The 23,272-nt window shown below is 43.8% G+C and overlaps 1 protein-coding gene across 1 annotated transcript; it reads left to right on the top strand.

Annotated features, from left to right (window-relative positions):
* The first annotated feature begins 13,498 nt into the window (after window positions 1-13,498).
* Window positions 13,499-21,086, top strand: trib1 (tribbles pseudokinase 1). The gene is made up of 3 exons (XM_073463270.1): window positions 13,499-14,163; window positions 14,985-15,277; window positions 18,617-21,086. The coding sequence occupies exons 1-3, from the start codon at window positions 13,861-13,863 to the stop codon at window positions 19,089-19,091; spliced, it is 1,071 nt and encodes a 356-aa protein (XP_073319371.1). The 5' UTR covers window positions 13,499-13,860; the 3' UTR covers window positions 19,092-21,086.
* The last annotated feature ends 2,186 nt before the right edge of the window (window positions 21,087-23,272 follow it).

Genomic DNA, 23,272 nt, shown 5'->3' with positions numbered 1-23,272 from the left:
ATTTCGTTGCTGTCTCAGACCACAAAAAGTAGAATAAGAATCACAATTTTAGTTTTAATTTTGCCTTAATTTCTGTTTTTCTTCTCACACATCAACTGGAGAAAGACAAGTCTGGTAAAGAGTTATGACAAGGAAAATTACAGATGAGGTGTTTGCTGCAGGTAATGGCTGCCTTGCTGATAGTCAGTGTCAGATTTGACAGTTAGCACCAGCAAAACTAATAACACAACTTAACAAATATTCATTTATGGTTTGCTGTATGATTGACAATGTCACTGCAATATAACATGCAGGGTTTAAAGGGACAGTTCACCTCAAAGTCAAAATTATATATTAAATATTCTTTATATTGCCTTCTATATTGCTTTGGTTTGAGCTGACTTTTGGAGATAGAAGGTGAAGAGATGTCCGCCTTCTTTCATATATAATGGAAGTAGATGGCACTCAATGCTGCTCAAAAAGCCAAAAAATATATATTTGAAGAAATCATCAGCAAAGAAATCATGACCCAGTTACTCAAGATAATCCACAGACCTTGCTGTGAGGAACTATCAAACCCTATCACTGAAGGAAGCGTGCATCTACTCTTGGATGAGAAGCCTGTGCTCGTTGTGTAAGCTGTAACATTAGCTAGCCCACGTAGCTTAGATAGTTCCATCGGCCGATACGCGGATCCTTCCGGGCGATGATCCATTCATGTCAAATATTTTTAAGAAGAATGTTTAAAAACAACTCACATTGACCACAGTGCTGCATAGACAAGAGCAGGTAGCTAAAAACACAAATACAAGAAACACCAACAAAAACAGGTCAAAGGTCAGCGACATCAGGAGGATTCAAACGCTGGTGAATAAAAGTAAGTTTTGAGCCTGGACATATAAATATATTTATATGGTCATCTCCTCTTGGGACCCTTTCAAGAGCCTAGCTTTAGCATTCTGGACCAGTTAGAGGGGCAACTGACTAAGAGTACAAGGAGTTGCAGTAGTCCAACAAGAGGAAATTAGATTAGAAATTAGACAAAATCAGGACGCGCATGACTTTCTCCAGATCTTCAAAAGAGAGAGACCACTTGATGTTGGCAATAGTACGAAGTTGCAAAAGACTGCCATTTGCTACTAGATCAATTTGCTTGTCAAACTTGAAGCTGGAATCAAATGTCACAACAAAGGTCTTTGACACGGAGTTTGATGAAGGTGGACACGTTGCCAAGCTCGTTGGTAATCCCTTAATGAAGTCAGGGAGAACAACAGGACAACTTCGGACTTGCCTTCATTCACCAGTAGGATGGTTTGCGTCATCCAATACTTAATGTCCTCAAGGGAGTTCATGAGATCGTTGTACTTTTTAACTCAAATGGCACTCAGTGGAGCACATACCTCTGCCAAAACCCAGCAGTCACCTTTTGTACTCACTTACAGATACTGTACCAGCCTCCTATTCTCGGAAAGTTAAAGAAACTGAGAAACAATTCCTGGACCCGTCCCTTTTCAGATCTGCACCTAAAATTGATGGCGTCCATTCTGGGCCGAGACCCATTCTCCATACAAGACAAACCAAGAAAACAAATGAACAAGAGTGAAAACATAACCTTCTTGGCAGAGGTAAAATTTGGCTGATTGGAAGCACATACAAAGACAAAAGATGGATGATACGGAAAGAAAATAGTTCCTAAAGGACTGTTCATTATCTTGAGCAAACAGGTCGTGAGATTTGGAAAGAGTCATTTCTGTTTTGCCAATGTATTTTTTTTGGTACTTTGAGCAGCAAAAGTCGAATACCATCTAGTTCCAATATATCAGAGAGGAGGCAGACTGCTCTACGGCCGATATCTTAACCAATCTAAATGGAAAGATAGCGCTACAGGTGAAAGGAAATGTATGTATGTATTTGATTTGGGGGTGAACTGTCCCTTTAATCTTGCAGTCATAGTAATGTGCATGTCTGTTTGTGCAGCCATAAAAGGAAAGAGCAGAGCCTTTATAACCTGCAAACAAAATGTACAAATGTGCCTATTAGGGGGATTTGCATTCATCTGAAGTTAGTACAGAGGATATGATGTTCCTGAAAAGCACTTTTGCTTTCATTGGTAGTTGACTTAAAAACTGACTCTTGCCCCTTTCCTCCTGTGGATTTTGGTTTTCTCTATAATACATGAAAACCACTTTCTCTAAGCCCTCACAAGTCTCTTGTTCAATTTATTGTTCCATCGCTCAACCTGGATTTAAAAGGACCGGATCAACCTAACCCCTTCAGAATTTACCCTGAGGGAAAATGACATAACACTAAACACTGAGGGAGAATCAAAACTAAACATTGAGTCACAACCTGGTAACTTGCCTAACACCTAAGCCCTGTCTCAACAGTGGAGCACAAACAAGCACGGCTCCCTCTTCAGCCAACTGAGCCACGAATAGAACAATTCTGTCCTTTTTTGTGTGATGGCCCGGTCACGACTACGCTTACAGAGTGCCCCTTACAGCATGTTTTTGTTGCGGTTTGAATGGCAAAAATGACCTCATGAAACCACAGAAAGAAGTACCAGAAATGGGCCACGTATTGTTCAAAGCACTCGCGCTGAAATGGGTCATACATGCTTTTGTTTTAACATTCTCGGCGAAACACAGATTGAAGCACGTTTTCATTCTCCACATGGCTGAAGCAGTTACATGCAAGACATGCATGAAAATATACACATCCAGAGCACGTAGGGTGTATCTGTAGAGTGAACAAAAACATGTGAGAAACACACACACACACAGAGGCACACACAGGTACACACACCCCAGGGCTGTTAAAGCGTCCGGGCATGACGGATCACGCTGCCTCTCCATTATTACGTCGTGTTACGATTAATAATGCATGTTTCCTGACACCTTAATTACCTCCGCCCACACGCTATACACACACAAATACACACATACAAGCCCTCAGTCAGCGCCCGCTCTATCGCACCAACACACACACTCTCTCCCCGTGGAAGGAAACACATCAACAGCACCCATAACACCGGCTGAGGTACATGAAGTCACTGCAGCTGTCTGTCCCTGAACACACACTGCGGGACGAGCTGTTCGCTCGGCTGTCACGCACCCAGAGTGATCCTGTCACACTGACTCAGCGCTCACTGAAATGTGCAGCATTGAACACAAAACCTGTTTCCTGCAGGTCTGACTGACTGGGTTAAATTTGGTGCAATGAATCACCATTCAACAAAACTGTGTATGACTGTAATCTCAATGGGGACTTTTGACCAGGAGGCAGAGAACTACAGTTAAAGTCTACATACAGATGAGGTGGATGATGACGGCAGCTTGCAGTTTGGCGCCCTTCAGTTAATGTTTGCAAGCGTTTTATTTCTGCAGGTCCATGAACCACCACGGAGCCAATTACTTCACTTAAAGATTCAAGACTGGCTGACATTACTTCCATTAGCTGCGATCCTCGTGCATCTTGTTCGCCTTATCTTGTGTTTAACTGATAGTGTTGCCAAGCAAAAACAGGAAGTGATGGGAACTGGTGTCATTTTTCCCACCCCTGTACCTGTCAATCCATGCAGATTGTTTTGAGATTAATTTGACAAAGTTTTAAAGATATTTGTCACAGAGGCTTGCCACTATTTAAGGTCTGGGGTTTCCCACAGAAAACACTTCTCCTGAAGCGCCTGAAAAGCCTCGTCAGTAATCCTGCCTTTGAATCTGTGACTTCATGACATCACTTCGTCACCATTCAACACACATTTGCATAATTTATGCCTGTAGTCATGGTAGAAGTGAAGCTAAATGAAAGCTGAAAACACAACAGAGCTGACCGGAGACACGGTGATGGTTCAGGGAAGTGAGAGCTGACCAATCAGAGCAGACTGGGTAAGAAAACTGATGTGGTTTTTTTAGCATTAAGCATGTAAATCTATTCTAGTAGTAACCCAAAATAAAATTATGAATAAAGTCTAGATTTAAGTGATTGTCCTGCTTTTGTAGGGTATTGCAGTATGCATTCAAGTCTGTGGTGAATTCTGTATGAGCTTTATCAACAATGCGCAGTGGTGAGCTGCATGTTTGCCTTCCTCACTTCTCCCAAAAAGTTTTGTTTTCTCTTTTGGTTAATGTTTATTTCTGACAAAACCGTTATTTGTGCTGCCATCACATAAAGGGGAAACTTACAGGGTAGGTGCTAGATCACAGTTGCGCAAGTTAAAAATGGGATTCTTAGAACCAAGGCTTTTTATTACAGTATCTTTGAATATAAGCACACTGTCGCAAATTAAGTAAAAATCTAAGAACATTTTTATAAATTTGGGGCCTCTGTTATGTTTTATGAGATCCAGTGTTTATAGCTGTTCTGATTGGCCACATTCAAAGTTGGGGTGAAACGAGGTGAGATGTGATAATTGTTTAAATATAGAGGATAATGATGTACATTTCAGGACAATCTCTCCTCAGAGGCAGTTACTGAAATACATACTGTTGAAGGAATCTTACTTTGCACATGGGAAGGTGAGCCATAGCGTCAAAATCCTCACAAAAGAAAAGGTATCAGCTGCTAGCTTGGTGATGTTTGTACCATTAACGACCAGGCTAGGGTAACATGGCATTTTCAGCCTGTAGGTTGCCAGCTTGGAGATTGATGTTGTTTTTCTTGTGTCTCGTAGCGGTGAGGATTTTGAAAATGGTAACATTGGTTGCCTAAAATAGGCTGCTAATGGCAAGCTTATACCCACAGTCAGCATCTGGTGAGTCAGACTACACTTGTTGTTTGTACATACAGGATTTGATGGAGGAAACTGTGAGAAGAAACAGAAATGAGAGCATCGTTTTTTGTCAGTTTCAGAAACCTTAGATGCAGATGCAGCAGGGGTTTTAGACGCTGTTTAATCATTCATAATGACGCCACTTATTCTCCATGAATTGAAAGCGAACAGAACATCTTTTGCGCTTCCTCAGGGTACATTGTGTGTTGGAGGCTCCTTATCTCTAAAGGATGAAAAAACTCAAAGCTATTTACAGTAAAGTCTGAAGATTATTACATAATCTGGACTTTCCTGGGAAGACAAGTCACCGCTGGGTTTCTAAATGTTTTCACTGCTCTACAAACAAAAGTTTTATATCCATTGTTTCAGGGTAGGGACAGAAGTCTTAGCAGTGTAGCTCTCAAATCCCTTGCGAATTCAGCCAAAACTTTAGACACCACTACAGTAATATTGAAAATGTTCTAATTAGAGAACTTCTTCTTACAGATCTGGGGGGAACAGATAGTAGATGGTGCACGATTCAAACAGACCACAGGAAAAGATGTCTTGCAAAACAGCTTCAAATATTTGAAGAAGTTCTGGATCAACAGTTTCAAGCTTTTCAACAGTTCCAAGACGTTTCTGAGAAATAGTGTGCCACTTTCCGATCTGCTATCTCCCCCTTAATTAGGAAGCTGTACCATCACGATTCACCAGGGACGAACGTCGATGAATGAATTCCTTTGAAAGATTTTAGTGCCTCTTTCAATAACATCATGTGTACTCCTTTATGATGACATTCTGCCGTTGAAACTCAAACACAAACTTCATGAATGTTAACCCACATTTTCAACATCCTTCAAAACTGATGAAACGCCAAGAAACGCGGGGCCTAATTTTCAGCAGCCACGGAGTCTGCAGTTAATGGAGCAACGCTTGGCTTTCATCTTTCTCCCGTGAGTTGTAGTGCAATCATATCATTAAAAGCTCTGCGTTAGGTAATTTGTGAAGAGTGACAGGTTGTTGTTGCTGGCTGAATAGTAAGTGTGCATGTGTACACACAAACACTCCTGTCTTTTCCTCCTGCTCTTCGCTTCCTCTTTCTCCCGCTGGCCTCGCCCTGGTTCAGGCAGTGTGTTCCAATGCATGGGAAATAATTGGTCATCCCTTTCATCATGGGATTATGAGAATAAATCTCCTTTTGGAGCGGAGCAGCGCTAACAGTCATTGAAATCCTGTTACATGGGGTATTATCCTGCAATTAATTGCTTTTTCCAAACGCTAAGCTCATCTCTCTCCCTCTCGTGTTCGCACACTTTGATAAATTTACTACTGGTTGACTCACTCTGGAAAGAGGTTGGGGGTTAAGGGACTTGTAGAGGGGTTTGGTAGCAAATATGAGGGTTTTTTTCTGTCCCACTCTCTCACTAGAGGTGTCATTAATGATGATCCAGCCTCTTGTGTTTTGGCTGGAGGATGTACTTTGTGTCCTCGCTTTTCTAAAATGAAGAGGAACTGAGGATCCGCTCACTTCAGTATTTAATTTAGTGTAGGTATGTGAAAATCAGACGCCCCTTCTGAGCAGCAGCTGTAGCTTATCTTTCATCGAGCAGCACACAGGAGATTAATGTTGTGTGACACTTTCATGTGCCATCCTCTAAGGCGCTGTTTGCAAAAGAGTACTTTTAACACGCAGTTCAAATAAATCAAGGCAAGTGGGAAACTGTGTGAGAGAGAACATGAAGAAGAGACAAAAAAAAAAATCCTACTAATTTTTAGCCATGAAAGCCGTCCAACACATCCTCATACCTAAACGACTGAATAGGTCGCTTGCCAGTGTACTGCGTTATGCTACTTATGTTACTTCATTCACATAACGTTTGTTCCGTAACATGACTCACCTTTGACTTTCGCTTTCACACAGGACAGGAGCAGCAGTGTTCTGAAGGAAAGCCCTGTGGTTGTTTGACCCAACCTTCTTTCCATGACCTCACCGACTTGTCACTCTTTATATTACTTTATACGACTTCCTCCTTCGCTGCAATAATAATTATTACAGCCGCTACAGTTAGCATTAAGTTCAAAGCAACTAGTATCTAATAATGCATTCAAGTGTTGTCAGAATAATCCCCCAAAGAAACTCCTGACCCGGAACAGCGACTCGGAAACTTGGCAAAAATGTTGGCACAAGTTTGGTTGATGGGAACAAAATCACTTATATAAAGCTACAAGACTTCAAACAGCTATTAATATGTTGTTTTTGAAACATTGGCCATCCAAGGATCACATGAATACAAGATACTGCCTCACTGATCGCAGGTGGCTAAGGCTAGCATGGCTGCTAACGTCTTGCTTGCCACTGTCTATAAAGGTGAATGGTCACCAAACGATACAATCTCTCTCTGTTTTTCTCAGCTGAGCTATAAATGACGATCACTTCCTGTTTCCTTTTCTCAATCGGTGTTTTCTCATTCCACTGAGGGTGACATCATGGGCTCGTCCTGGCTGAGCGGAGACGGCTTGTGTAACCTCACTGATGACCTAGTGACGGTATGGTAGTGACGTGTGTGTTGTGGCCGAAGCACGCACACACACACATGCATACACAATTGCCATCCACTTCCCATTAGCAACAGGAAACCCCTTGAGTCATCCTGGAGTGGAGCTCTGAGTGTAAGCGAACTGTTTCAGTGAAATCATGTGTTGTTGTGTGACGGATAAAGACAGAGTTATGAAATCAGGTTCTTAGGACATGAAGGGAAGTGAGCTGAAGATTTCAAGTGAAATTCTGCTGATGAATGTTGAAGAGAGTACCTGGTACATGGATGACCTTTCCAGTTAAAACAGTGTCACTGTTACTTCCTCACTTTTTTTAAGTATAAGGGATAAAATTGCATTTTCTTTTTATGCTTTCTTTATGCTTTTTATGCTTTAAAGAAAAAACCTGTTAAATAAGTGGAGAAACAGAAAGAAAGCAGATGAGTATGATAACAATGTGAATACAGGCCATGGCTTTGACAGCCAGACAAGCTGAACCTCTATGGGAGACAACTTTGTAGACTTAAAACACTAAATTAGGGGAAATCCTTTGAAAGACTGGTTCAGACACTTGTAGTCAACGAGAACCACAGTGTATCTGAAATCCCTGTGTTGTTGTTGTTCCTAGAACATCATAATTAATGTTGTTCCTGGATCATCATTAAAAGTGACCAATGACGTTGATGCTGAAGTCATCGCTTTGCAACTCGTGTTGGTGTTCAAGACTCTGGTGCTAACCGACATGGCAGTAAAAGGAGATGCTCCTACTTACCTCCTAACCCTGGTCAAACCCTACAACCTTGTAGAAAATGTATCGTCCCTTCACTCCATGGACCTTAGTCTTGTTTCACTCAGCTTGGTCTGCTTACAGTAATGGAATGAACCTCACGCCAAAATATGGACAGCAGATGTCCATCCTCCACTATAAGTTTGGGGGTTTTGACGACATCCAGCTTGTCTTCCTAGCTGTGAGGTTACTGGGGAAACAATTCTGGGTGATACTTCCGGCGCTCAACGAAAACCAGCGTAAGTAAGAAAGTATCATAAGTGAAGCACTGGCAGCACTTTCAAGGCTTTCGAAGTGCTAGCTCAGTGGGCTAAGCAATATCAATAGTCAAAATGAATGTAGTGGTTGTTTTACCCTCAGTCACCTGTCTCTGCAGTAATTATCGTTCTCACTTCCCCTACAGTGGCCACTAAAAACAATAAATGCAAGCGGTCTCGCTGTAGGACCAATGTTTAGGTTTTCATTCTGTGCTACTGTAGAAACATGGCGGTGCAACATGGCGGACTCTGTGAAAGAGGACCCGCTCCCTCTCTAGATATAAGAGGCTCGTTCTAAGCCAGTGTTTTTCTATCCTGTTTCTGAAGCCCCCCCGGCCCTGCATGTTTTAGGTGTTTCCCTGCCCCACCACACCTGATTCAAATGTTCAACTCGTCAGCTCTGCTGAAGCCTTATAACAACCCATTCATTTGAATCAGGTGTGGTTGGGCAGGGAAACATCTAAAACATGCAGCACAAGGAGCCTCCAGGAACAGGATTGAAACACACTGTTCTGAAGTAACAAAAAACAGAAGGATTTTTTGTTTAAAGTGAATAAATACCAATGAAAGCAACTCAATTTTAGTCATTATTCATAATTATGAATACTATATTCCATTTCTGCTGATTGATCCTCCACCTTTAAAGATGACAGGGCATGTAGTGTTGCATTTTGGGAAGCTTCATCTCGTTGTTGTCAGGTAATGTGATCACGAATAGATTATTTCTGAAAAGATGAAGCGTGACTGCATTGTCAACATTTCTGTTTAACATTTGTCATCAGAAGAACAACCAACATTCTTCTATTGAGAAATGTATTATTCTTAGAATAATAAAGAGAGCATGTCCACCCACAGTAAATGCATTGTTATCATCCATGTGTCACCACATTCCACCATTTTTCATTACAAAACGGTTTGGGTCTCAACTTTATGTCGTATTTTCTTTCTGGGAGTTAAAAATGAAAGTTACAGCCGGTTCAAGGAAGCAGCGACAAGTTCTTAGGACGACCACTTCACATGAACATAATGTTGATGCTACATGAATTTTACTTTCAGCTTATGCTTTACAACTTCTCAGAAGACCTTTGGGGAAGTCTTTGTGCTGAGTACGTGCAAATATGACAACTCCCCTGTGTGGGAACAAATGTTTTTAATCAATGGGGAACCATGTGTAGGTGTGTGTTTTCATGTTAAAACAATTAGTGGTCATGTGCAGTAAAATCTGAGCAGAGCATATTGTAAAAATTAAAAGTATGTATTAAACTCGGTTTCGAATGGTACAAATCATTTGTGTTGCCAAGAATGCAGTCTCTGACCAAGTCTGACTCAACCCAGCAGATCAAAGAAATACTGATGGACAGATCGGGATAACTAGCAAAGGAAAGCAGACATATCTGGCCAGACTTCAGTCTGGAGTCCATCCACATGAAACAATCCCCCAACCCCGGCTCCTGGTTTGATTGATTGTCCTTGAGGTCAGCCAGGGTTGTGAAAATATAGAGCATATTGAGTAGAGTTGGTTATAGTGGGCTGATGACTAATTTTGGATGAGACCTCAACACTTGAGTTCACAGAGTTCACAGCGTCGAGGGGCTTAAGTCAAGATGTATAGTAGACAAGGAGAGTGTCACAGTCTTAGTCCGCCTTTTTTTGTTTTAAAGGCTGAATTTACACTGTGACAGAGAAGAAATTCAGCTATCTTTTATTGCTAACATATAGCCAAATATGCAGTTGCCCACTTCTATCTCCCACACTCTCCTTCTACATTCATAGCAAATTGTCAGCTGTCCAAAGACACAATGCTAATGGCAGACAACCAGACATTTGCAGAAAACAAGTTCTGCTTTACGAAAAATTCAAAAAAGGAAAAATGGCAGCACTGTACAACCAATAGAGGAAGATGATGGACCTCTAAAAAGACTTATGTTGCATACAGTATCCTCACTTCCTTCTACCCTCAAGTGATCTTTTTCAGATGTTCAGAAATGGGTTCAAAGTTTAAGTGTAGTCAGCCCTGGAATAGTTTTGCTCACCAGTTGCAGAAATACATACCTTTTGTCCATGGAGGGATGAAAATATCTGATGTACAATGTGAAGAGACTTTTAGCTAACATAGATGTTCTGGTATCTAGTGTTCTGGTCATCTTCAGAACCAAATGTACAATACATACTGGACAACAGCTATGCATGAACATTAGGGTAGCACTGGTTGAAGGACAGTTTGACTTTGACGGTCACAGTTGCCCCAAAGGATTACATCACAGCCGTGTCGAGGCTGCCAGCTGAGGAGATCTACTGGACCGATTCCAAAACTTTTGCTAAGTATGATCATAGGGCCGATGATGCTGATGGCTTAATTGCATTTAGTTGCTTCAGTCTCAGGGTCCTGGTGTTGTGCATGCCGAGACAGGGCGAAAAAGTTAGTTAGTACAAATTAGTTGTAATTCCGAGTCAGAGATATCAGGAATTTCTACAATTTCAACTACAATTTCTCCCAGTAGGTGAAAAACAAAATTGGAAACCTAGTTCACAGCAGGTATGGACAATGTGCTCTTGAGGACATAATTAAAGATGGTACACACCTCTTCATTTTGAAAGGAAAACAGGCAATGTGGAACCTCCAACACTCCAGCAACCAGTGGTGTAACTTCATCATTCATTAAGTCAGTGACGGACTTGGCCATTGGTGAATAGTGGGGCGTTTGGTGAGCGTCCGTGGTTGTTGCGGTGTGTTTTTCACCGTTTTCACTAATTGACCCTTGTCAACAGCTTTTCGGCCAACTGAGCAAGTTTAGATGTGGAGCCCGTTGGTGAGAGAAACAAGTCTGATTGGCTGTTCAGCTAAGCTAATCAGTGGACGAGACGAGAAACAGAAAAAAGAAGCTGAAAGTTCCTTGAGCCTGTCACTGTAGTATTCATGATTTAAACCTTTTACCACAGTTTCTCATTATTTATCGCCTCAGCCTATCCTATCTATCTATCACTATCCTAAGTCTTCAGTCATAAGGCATCTATCACCATTATTCAGTATCCACACCAGCAAGACACATCTGATTATGCACTCAACTAATCTAAGCCTTTGATGGGGATAATTAAAAGGTTTTACTATTTCAAAACTGATCAAGATTTCACTTTCAAGTCAAGTCTTAAGGTGGGCGGTGGAGCTGCAAGTCCGTACATCTGACTCGAGTTTAGTCTCAAGTCTGCAGCTCTGTTCAGAGAAGCTCAAATGAAGAATAATTAACAGCGATGGCTGGCTGTCAGCCAGATCAGATTGAACTATTCTCAGAGCAGATCAATTCCCAGCCTCTCTTTACCGCCGCTGCTGGTGAGTGACTCAGCTAATTATAACAAGGGAGAGCATGCCCTGAATACTGTTTTCTCCTCTAGCTCACTGGCATGGGGACGCAGCCACACTCCCACACAGGCACTGTACACACACACATAACACACACCCACACACACTGATTGACGAGCTATATACTGCTACAACCTGGAGCTCAGCAACATAAACTACCTTGCATAAGAGTAATGTACAGCTTATACATGTAGACTGGTGTGACCTTGTGGACTGAGTCCAACTTATTACTTACATACACATGCAGGCGCAGTGTGTATATAACAACAAGTCAGTTTTTCCAGTGTATATCTGAACACTGTGTCACACATAAACAAGCAGAAAAACATGCATCATTACTACCAGAGTCCGCACTATTGTCATATAACAATAAACCTTTTTGGGCCATCAGTAGCACTGCCACCCATTCCCACAGTGACTGCTCATCCTGCTGTTTGAACTTCTTTGAAACAGAGAGCGACAGAGAGGAAACCTGTTCCTGTGCCTGCTCGACGGCATGACAAACACACTTGCTCACAGCGACGCACACGCATCAATCAGTTGGTGAGTCACCTTATTCATAGGACGACCACTGCACAAAGAAAGAATGCCGGGCCTAAAAATAACAGGCCATCATTCCTGTGGAATCCGCAGCTCGTCCATGTTTGGACGGCCTGCGGAGACAGGTTCACATGACCTTTTTGAGTCAAGCCGAGCCGAGCCTGGTTAAGCGCGTGACCTCTTGTGGAAGGAACCGAGAAAAAGAAATGGTTTGGAACTGCATGCTTCTGTTTGGCAGGAGGAGGCTGTGCAAGAAGAGGGGCGAGAGTGTGTACACACACGGGCCAGCTGGTGCTCTGTGTCTGAGTGAACGCTCAGTCTGCTGCAGCCACCGCGCTTGTTCGACATAAAGCGGTGGAGAAAGAGAACTCTTGCGCAACACACACATGGTCGTGTGTGTGTGTGTGTGTGTGTGTGTGTGTGTGTGTGTGTGTGTGTGTGTGTGCGAAAAACACACAAACATGCACATTTATAATTACCTCACACCTCAGCTCATCACAGGAATGTTTCTCAAACTCTCAAATAACAGTCCGCAGTTCACTGATTATACTTTTTTCAAGAATATTGCATAGTTTTCACAAATTATTGGCATGCTTGGTCCTTATAATTGGGTATACAAGTAGATCAGGGTCTGTCTATGGGAGCCCGGCCGCTATGATGTTGTTTATGGAGCCGCGCTGGCATATTTTATGTGAATGCTTATAGCCCAGCACCACTGAGGCTTTATGGGGGTGAGTCATATCCACATAACAAACAGTCTCTGCATGGGAAAATATCATGGTGATGTTAAAGCTAGAGTTAAGGCTCACACACTGGAGCTTTGTACCGGCTGGTTCACACTGAAGGCACAACATTTGGAGAGCAAACACTTCAGGTGCCACGCAGGAGGCCTGGTGGTGGAGAGATTGTTGCAACATGGCATTAAGAGCTGGAAGAACTGAGTCAGAGGAAGACTTTTAAAGGATTGTTAATTATTGTCTAAGACATGATAAGCAGCAGCAGCAGCAGCTCCTCTCACATGCTCAGGCTCCTCTTTTTTTTTTCAGTCAGATCTCAGAGAGGAATTCATGACTCCATGACAAACACGGGGGGGAAATCACGTTAATGTTTGCACCATATGCTCAGGCAGTCTTCTGTGAAAGGTAATACAGAAGGAGGTTTCATCAGAGCAGCCGAGCTGAGCTGGAGTCGGTGCCGTTACAGGATTGCTCAATGGTTGTGTCACCACCAGGAGGCTGGACTGGTCGGGCGGAGTGTTTTGAGCTCTGATCTCAACATCACCGGAGCTCACTCACTCACTGCCTCTCTCTGAGCGTGAGGCGGTCTCTCTTTCTCTCTCTCTCACTCACTCTCTCTTTTCTTTCTGTCTTTCTCACTCCAGTCTGGACTCTGAGGGATCGGGATTTTTTTTCTCACCAAAAAAAGTACACAGACCTCAGAGGCACGGGCAGAGAGGACCTGGGCTGGATTATCACCGAATCAGAGAATCCGCTGAACTTTCATAATTTTTTGATCACACGGGGAAATGGAGCGCGCAGTTGGCTGTTTATTCTAACAATCAAAGGACACATCCTAAACAAGTCTTGTGTTTTTTGTTGTTGTTTTTTTTTTTTTTTTTTTTTTTTTTTCGTGGTGAATCTGTCTCGTCAGGATGAACTTGCAGTGGAGCAGCCCGGCACCAGCTTGCATCCGCACCGGGAGAGTCGCGCACAAGCGGCTGGACTCGGACGATCAGCCGCCGGCTAAATGCGCCAGGCTGAGCGCCGAGGCGGGGGACACGCAGGGACTCCTCGGCACCTCACCCGGGTCTCCCGTCAGCCCCGTCTCCAGCCCCGTCCCGGCGACCCACCAGGGGCCATCCCGGATAGGACCGTTCCTGCTTCTACCTCTGGCGGACCGGGAGAGCGTGCACAGCGCGATGAACACCGACACTGGCGATGAGCTACTGTGCAAGGTATGCGCAATCCCGTCATTGTGCAATTTCTCTGAATGAATGGTGTTTCAAGACAGCGCGTTGCTCAATCGCCTGTCTGACATGTCATCAGCATTCAGGCGACTTTCTCACCCCGGTGTCGCTGCTGCTCTCACGCGAAATGTGGCAACAGCAGCGGTGTTGCTTCATGATATAATAAATCCCGAACTACAATAATAAAAACCCTCTCTGATTATATTATAAATCTGTTGACAAGCGCATGAAAAGAAGAGCCAAGGCAACCCCACCAAAAATCCCGTGCTGCGCTGCGCTCAAGCCCACCTATCCTCGTCTGTCAGCTCGGGCTCGTTTGCATACACGTCACTGCAATACGCCACGCCGTGGCACACGAAAAAAAAAAAAAATGCAAACATGTGAGACAAAGAGACACTATCGTGATTAGGATCTGCCCCGATAACGACAGTGGTCCCCCCCCTCCCCTCATCCGCTGTTCCGCATCTGTTTGTTTTGCACGTTAGACTCTGCAGGCGTTTGGCTTTGTTGATTAATAAAGTTAATCGCTTCATGCTTTGGGGATTCATTTGACACGCTCATGCAAAAGCAGCGTATTGAGCCGGAATCAAAGGCACATCCCACGCCTGCTTTTTTAACTCCCTGCCAAATTTGCATGCCTGTTTCCTCAGATGATCATTAAGAGCACACTGACCCATTGCATCCTCTCTCTCACTCTCTCTCTCTCTCTCTCTCTCTCTCTCTCTCTCTCCCTCCCTCCCTCCCTAATTTCCATCCTGCATCCCCATCCCTCCTCCTCCTCCTCCTCCTCTTCTTCTACTCTCTCCCAGGTTTTTGATATGGGGGTGTACCAGGAAAAGATCAGACCCTACGGGATCCTTCCAGCCCACAAGAACGTGGCCGGCATCAGGGACATCATCCTGGGCGAACGCAAGGCCTACGTGTTCCTGGACAAGGACTTTGGGGACATGCACACCCTGGTGAAGAGCTGTCGCAGGCTGGACGAGGAGCACGCCTGCAGGCTCTTCCGTCAGGTGGCTCTGGCCGTGGCTCACTGCCACCAGGCCGGCATCGTGCTGGGGGACCTCAAACTGCGAAAGTTTGTCTTCGCTGATGAGAAAAGGTGAGAAGTGCACCTCTGGCAGGAGTTCTCCACTCACAGTCTCAACACCTGAGATTGTTTGCACCTGTTCTGCATCACTTTCAAGTTTTCATCCACCTCTAAGAGCGTCAGTTAACTTTATTTGTTAAAAGGTGCACTATGTAGTTTTGGGGAAGAAATTCTAATCAGAAGAGAAAAAACAAGTGAAGAAACCGAATAAATCAAACCCTTCTTAAGAGTCCCCTCCTTTCCGACTTCACACAGCGTTCTGGGGACCTAATAACCATCTGAGGACAGCTTGTTTATTTAGTCGTGGAAATACCTTATATCAGATGAATACATCTGACTCTGTATCAGTACCGTATTCATTTTGCTAAATGAAACATTTCTGATTTTTAATTTCATAGTGCACCTTTAATGCGTGCAAGTGTAGCGGGACGTGCCAGTGAAGGCAGCAGCTGATACACACAGGCCATGTGTGCACATATCGATGTGGGCACAGATAGAGTAGGAGGTTCTGTACTTGTGGAGGCAGACTGCATCGCTTCCCAGATTCTCGCCCTCTCTGTCTGTCTCCCTTTCTCACTCTCTCTCGATGTGTCTCTTTGTATGCGTGTTTGTTTTGCATGCATGTGTGTGCGTGTGTGTGTGTGTGTGAATGTAGTGGGTGGTAGTTTTGGCAGAGCCGCTAGACGAGGCTGGTGAATGAGACAATCATCCCCCTTCTGCGGTCTATATCTTAGAATATATTTATTGCTCATTATTTCTTAACAAATTACATCACAACTATGCTGCGGAATAACTGATGCTCCCAACGAGGATTCATTCAAACACACTTCTTTCATCCATGAAGGAGGAGTTCAGATTCAAAGTGCTTTCTCCCACACTCGCACTCACACACATTAATGCCTTAATGTCTGTGTCTCTAAATGCTGCAGGAACACACACAAAACCCCTGCTTACAAAACTATTTGTCGCCTCTTTGCCCTTGCGTCACTCTCTTTCCTGTAAGTCAGCCCCCCACCCCCACCCCCTTCCTCCGGCTTTCCAAATGCCCTTTTTCATGGAGACGTTTCAACAGTAACATTCTGCAGCCGTGACCTCTGGGTTTGGGGGTCGCGCTGGATGAATGAGAGCAGACAGCCCAGTGAGAGAAGTTGAAGTTGGTTGTGTCCCTCTGATAGCTATACGGCTGCAGAGCGATGAGTCACAGTGTATATGTGCAGAGGGGAAGAGGAGGAGGAGGAGGAGGAGGAGGAGGAGGGGTGCCTGCAGAGCTCATTTTCTCTCTTTCTTTGTGTGTGTGTGTCTGTGTGTCCATACATGCACTTATGTATGGGTGCTGATTACACATTCAGAGCTGCAAAGCTTTTTATCCATAATTGAGTATCTTGTTGACAACAATGCAACATTATGAGACCCACAAGATACACTTGACCCTGCAGTTGCATGATAACATGTTCTCTGGCGACATACATACCACAGTGCCACCACAGATGATCCTCCTGTGATGTAAATCCAAAGCTGCAGATCTTTGCTGATAGCGTTAGATGGCGTGTGCGTGTGACATCATGGAATATCTCCAGAAAGTCTGCTCTTTTGTACACCTCGCTGTCCAATCACAGACAGACTTACGGCACAAGTCTGTGTATGACCTCATTTATTCTCTCATACATTCCTCCAAAATAAAAAAAACACAATCAGGCATCCTTCAAACCCTCTGTGATGCAATGTCCCAGCCAACAATGCAGCCAGTCGAGCCCGAGACGGAGAAAGTCACAACAATTTGACAAATCTCTGTTCACACACACACACACACACACACACACACAGACACACAGTGCAGTTGGAAAAGCCAGTTTAGGGAAGGTGACTAGCACTATGAAGCATGCAGCGTTTCACTGCTGGGCCAGCCTTCCTGTGCGTCACTGATGTGGCAACAGCCATTTGAGGGTAATTATGGGATGGCTGGCGCCGCAAGTGTGGGACCCAGGTGCAGATAGCCTCGGCGAGAGAGAGAGAGAGAGAGAGAGAGAGGAGGAGAGAAGATATGTACTCTCAACAGAAGGATGAGTCACTCTCTCCACCCCTCTACCTCTCTGTGTTCTGTTTCCTTTTCTGTCTGCAGCTCTCCTCTCCTGACTTATCTCCTCCACTATCTTGGTGTTTTTAAATATCGGTTGCGTTCTATCTTGGTCCTTATGGCTGTCTCTCTTTTCATCCTCTCTCTCGAGCTGTCTATTTCTATTTCTCTCTCTCTTCCTCTCCAGACACTCTGTCTGACATCTGAAGTGTCTCACAGAGTCGACCCCTCGTGCCAGTGAAAATGGCACGCTTCTTATGTGCGTTTGACTTGATAAATCCTCAATCGCTGTGTTAGCCCTCGGAGCAAATCTCAAGAGACACAAATTGCTCTTTAATTAAAAACATAGCACCTCTGTTGCCGCAGAAAATTCATCATTCTTGAAATTATTTAGCAATAGATTTCCGCCATTAGGAGCTGCAAAAGTTTCCCATCGTGTGCTTTTCGTCTTTGCCTCATTCTGGAAATACACTCTCACAATCTTAGTCGCTCTGGCTCTGAACTACATGTATGTCCTGTCATTAACATGGCTAAATATAGCACTGTGTGTGTGTGTGTGAGGAGGAGGAGTGTGCTGGCGTATATTTATATGTGTGTTTATGTGACCGTTTGTGCCAGGAAGTCATTCGAAATTTGCTTAGGCAGCTCTGCTGCCCAAATGAGACTCACTGATGTGCACTTAGGTCAATGTAAGTTCACTGGTGTCGTGTGTGTGTGTGTGTGTGTGTGTGTGTGTGTGTGTGTGTGTGTGTCCATCTGTCTGTCTGCTGTGCAGTTTACAACAAGGCTAAAGGAGGGATGCTTGTTTTTCCATGATGCAATCAGTGATCTACATTCAACAGATCTCTGAAATGTTTGACAATGTTATACAAAGACATCGTTAGAAATAGACTGCTCTCTCTCTCTCTCTCTCTCACACACACACACACACACAAACACACACACACACACACACACTCAGTGATCTACTAAATAAAGGAGTCACATGTGTTTTAAGTACTGTTGTACATGGGAACTCAAAGAAGTTAATTTCCAACAACAGCAAGATGTGACTTTGGGCTTTGGGAAATTGTGATGAGCATTATGAGATTAAAGGTGCACCATATAGTTTTGTTTATTCACTAATATTGTAAATGTTAATATTCTGAGTTTGAATTTATTTTCCAAAGCTACAGTGCCCCTTTAATCGATACTGAAAACAAAGGAATCTACTACATTTTTCAGTATTTCCGAAGCTCTTAAATGTTCTGACCCTATTTTAATTTTTTTCCTCACAGGACGCAGGTGAGACTAGAAAGCCTTGAGGACTGCCGCGTCCTGGAAGACCCCAATGACGACTCCATGTCAGACACCCACGGCTGCCCTGCTTATGTAAGCCCAGAGATCCTCAGCAGCTCCGCGCCTTACTCGGGCAAGATGGCTGATATGTGGAGCCTGGGGGTCATGCTGTACACTATGCTGGTTGGCCGCTACCCCTTCCACGACCCCGACCCGGCCACGCTGTTCTCCAAAATCCGCAGAGGCCAGTGCTGTTTGCCAGAGGGCTTGTCGCCCAAGGCCAAGTGTCTGCTCCAGAGCCTGCTGAGGAAAGAACCCTCTGAGAGACTCACGGCGACTGAGCTGTTCGCTCACCCGTGGTTCCACCAGCCGCCGTCGTCGCAGGAAGTGGCGCTGGGGGAACAGGAAGTGAGCTCGGCGGAACAGATGGTGCCGTCCTTTGACGTGGAAGAGGATGATGATCTGTTCTGCTGACGGACTCAATTCAGCTGAGTCTGGCCCAGGGACCAAAACAGAAATGGCTATGAGGGACTCATTGTTGTTGTTTTTTTACATTGGCACTTTTTAGAAACCCATTTGTGTACTGTTGAGTGTACATACACCCTCAAGCTTTCTACAAAAACTTACTGTACTGTATTTTGTTGTCGTATATGTGTTACTTGCTAAGGGCATTGTCCACAATGATCATTCATTGTGTTTCTATATGTGTGTTTTTTTTAAATAATTTGGTGCTAAAAGAAATAACTCAGAAAACGCCAGATCATGTCAACAAAATTATCTCTGCAGGCTCCCATGAGTGTATCACAAAATATTAACCCATGGCAAATAAGACACTGATGCTTGCTCTCAGCCTGGACTCACAAGGCTTCAGAAGGGAGGCAAGGGAGAGCAGGATGTTGTTCCTCTCACTCTCTGACCAGGCTGGAGGCTTCACCGGCTGACTCACCGACTGGCTCGAGGAAGGCCTAGTACAAGCTTGACGTCTCGCAGCAGGCAGTGTCACAGAGTGAGAAAGATGGTTAGCAGAAGACTGATGTGTCACCCTCAGCGGGGACGCTACGAAAGGTGTTTCGCTGCCAATCTGGCAACGTCTCAGCAAGTGGAGAGCATTTACAAATCTCACACCATGCGCAGAAGGTTGAGGGAAGCAGGGTGGCACTGATGTAAGACTCGCGGAAAAGCTCACTCAAGAATAAGCTGGGCACTGGGCTAACAGACAGTGGGACATTTTCTCAGTTTTAAGCGTTGAAAGTAAAAACATTTTCTTTCTTTTTTTTTCAAAACGTGCACAAAGCTAAATAAATCAGATAAAGGTTACATCTGAACAGGAAGCATACATTAACAGGGTCTGGCCTTGCAAAATTTGACTGTAATCAATCTGTGTCTCTAACACTAACGCTTTTGGTGTAAAATAAGATGCTGCAAGGGACTTACATGTCTTTGCAGCAACGGACATGGTTGGATAATTCTTGCGCCTAGAGGCATGCTACAGTAGGAGTTCTGTGAAAAAGTAAAAAATACGCAGAATTCAAATGGCGCTTCCCCCTGACGCTACATGCATTATCTCTCAATCCTATGATGTTTGTGTTTCTTAAGAAATTTCCAGTTAATGAAGCATCAAATGAGAAAAAGGAAGACCTCTCAGTTGTTCTGTTCATTTCTGTTGGAACATTATGTCAAACCGTGTCGCTTTGACAAAGCCGAGCTGTGCTGAGTGTTGTGCCCGTATCACTGTGTTTCATAAACTGAATGGCTCTGAATCAGTCGCAGTCAGGCGATATTTGATGTTGGTTGTCGGATGATGACTCAACTCTCGAGCGTGTCTGTGGAGAATGGTTCTGACCTTGGCTGGAAGAATCTGTTCTGACTGTTTCACCTCTTTAATGGTACTTTTTTTTCTCCCCTTAATTTGAAATGTTTCGCCGTTGAAAGCTGCGGAGACTAGTCATCATAGTTAGTGACATGATGTACCATGCTCGAAAAATTTGTGTGACAGGCGGATGTGGTCTGCAGCCAGCTATTACATTCTGGCACAATTGTTTTGACAATGGTACTAAAATCTTGGGAGCGCTGTGCATTAAAAGTTTTGGGTCACGTGGTAGGCTGATAAAACGTACGTTGCGGTTCTTTAAATATTTTTTCTCATCTGCTTGAGACACCAGATGGGAACAAACTTGTGACAATCTGAATTGTGTCTCACAGAAAAGTAATTTAAGAGATTTATGGTTTTGTTTCTGGTTCATACATGTAGAGTGAGTCACACCTTCATGTGACATGTAGAGTAAACTGACACGGGTGCACAAACTTCATATTGCACTGTGAATTATGTATTTGTGACACAACCTACAGGCTACTATTGGTCCAAACAGGTTACACACAAGAGATATATTCATTGTACAAAAGATGTAAATATGTATATTTGAAATATGTGTGGAGACGTTGAATAAAGATCACATTTTTTCATATTCACATGGCTGTTTCTTGTGTATTTATGCTGCGAACACCGGCAAGTTACACATGCCTCGAAGGTTTTGTCCTGCAAGAATTACTCCACACAGCTCTTCATCACCGTGAGACAGATCCACGTCTATATGTTTTCTCATTTTCCTCACTGCTTTCAATTTCATCCTTGCGAGCGAATAAAAAAAACTCTCCCTCTCTCTCCATCTCTGCCTCTAACCGTTTACTCTTCTCTGACCTTTGCGTAATGTAACATTTAACTCCTCAAACACACAAATGTCAATAGTGGGTCAGTGTCTTTTCCTGGAATACACAAAGGAGAGCACACACACACCACTCTTCTCCTCGGCTACAGGTGGAACACGAGGTCAACTCATAAAACAGTGAACACCAGCAGTATTTAAACTCAAATGCGTATATTCTTCTTCATCTCATCCACATTTGCTTATGAATCATTGTTTGACCTATAAGAGCTTAGCATGTCTCCACCGTCTGTGTGTTATGACTACCTCAGGCACGGCTGGCTGGGGCTTGCGTAAGCGTTGTGAGTGTGTGTGTGTGTGTGTGTGTGTGTGTGTGTGTGTGTGTGTTTGTGTGTGTTCATGCGCATACCTGCCTGCATGTCTACATTCGTGTGTATGTGTGCGTGTGAGAACAAGAGTCAGATTAGGTATCAACAGGGTAGCTGGAGTGTCTCAGCTGCTGGGAAGCTGCCAAACCAGCGGTTACCCAACACGTCAGAGCTAGGTTGCTCCGGGGATGACAAGAGGGCCCCAAAAAGTAGGCAAGTCGTAGGTCAAGTAATGAGTATCTGGAGAAATGTGTGTGTGTGTGTGTGTGTGTGTGTGTGTGTGTGTGTGTGTGTGTGTGTGTGTGTGTGTGTGTGTGTGAATGGGTGTGTTTGAGAAGGGAGGTGGTTGTGGGAAAGTGTGTGAGGAAGTTGGTTTTGTTGAGATGAAAAGGTCTGTCATTCAGGCGTCATTATGGATTCCACTGCTTTTTTTGTGCCTTCTCCGCCTCTGATTGGTTGAGTATGTTGGTTGGGTTGGTTAGCTTTAGGCATGATGAGAATATGAAGAATAAGAATATCAGGGTAAGTTAATCAGAGGCAGAGTAGAACCAATCACAATGGTTGCTTACAATAATCACAACTTCTTGTTTTGACATCTACAGATACTTGACTCACCAATGAGCTGCCTCTTTTGTCGAGTTGTGATGTTTAACCCATTTGTGAAAGGCCTAAGTTTAGCTAACCCCAGAAACAGAAATATTAAAGGTAAAAATAACTTTATCCAAACATTATGTAGTGTCCCAGCTTCACTGCAGCTCTCTACGGCGCTTTAGGGAAACTGTTAGGCAAATTTTGTTACATTTGGACAGAGCCATGCTAGCTGTTTCCCTATTTTCAGTGTGCTAAGCTAAATACATAGTTATGTAAGCTGAAAGTTATGGTGAGAATTCTAACAGAGGTGTTTTGTGGCGAGTGGTAAACAGAGGTTAGGCTTAAGGAAATGCTCTCAGGTATATTGTGTGTCTCTGTCTGACCTCATCCTGTCCTTTGGCCACAAGTGGTAAACTTTATCCTTCCGTGTGAGCCGGGATCATTAAGAGTTTCCCAACCACATAAACTTTTAAATGACTTCACAAACTTCCTCTTGGATCACACACACCGGAGCGTCATCAGATATTTCCTTGATCCTCCATGACCTCACTTGGTACAGTATAAATTACAGAGAAGAGTAGTTACTCGTATTTCCAGGGATGTTTCTGATGTTTGAAGCTATTCTAAGGCTGACTAAGAAACAGTAAGGCTGCAATCACATTTATCACCATATATAACTGAGGAATTTAAACTCCTCAGATGAAAACTATGTGGGTTGTTTTTGACGATCAGTGTGGACCATACAGGAAAAGGGTATATCATGGGTGTCGTCCCGCCCTGTTCCTCCCTCAAAAGCCACACAAGGAAGTGAAGAAGCAGATCTGAGATTTATCAGTAAACCACCTGGCTCTGTGTCTGCGCTGAGATGATGTTAAGCATTGTTCTTTTACCTGGAACTCTTTGGCACAGACGAGAGCTCCTTTGATGCAATGGAAACCATCTGCACTGTTTAAATGACTCTCTGACCTGATTTATGTCATAACACAATCCCTGGAGGAATGTGAGGTATTGTGTTGATCATAGTTCAGTGAGT

This window comes from Pagrus major, chromosome 3, assembly GCF_040436345.1.
Source record: "Pagrus major chromosome 3, Pma_NU_1.0".
Lineage (NCBI taxonomy): Eukaryota > Metazoa > Chordata > Actinopteri > Spariformes > Sparidae > Pagrus > Pagrus major.
This window is presented reverse-complemented; position numbering and strand designations above follow the sequence as displayed.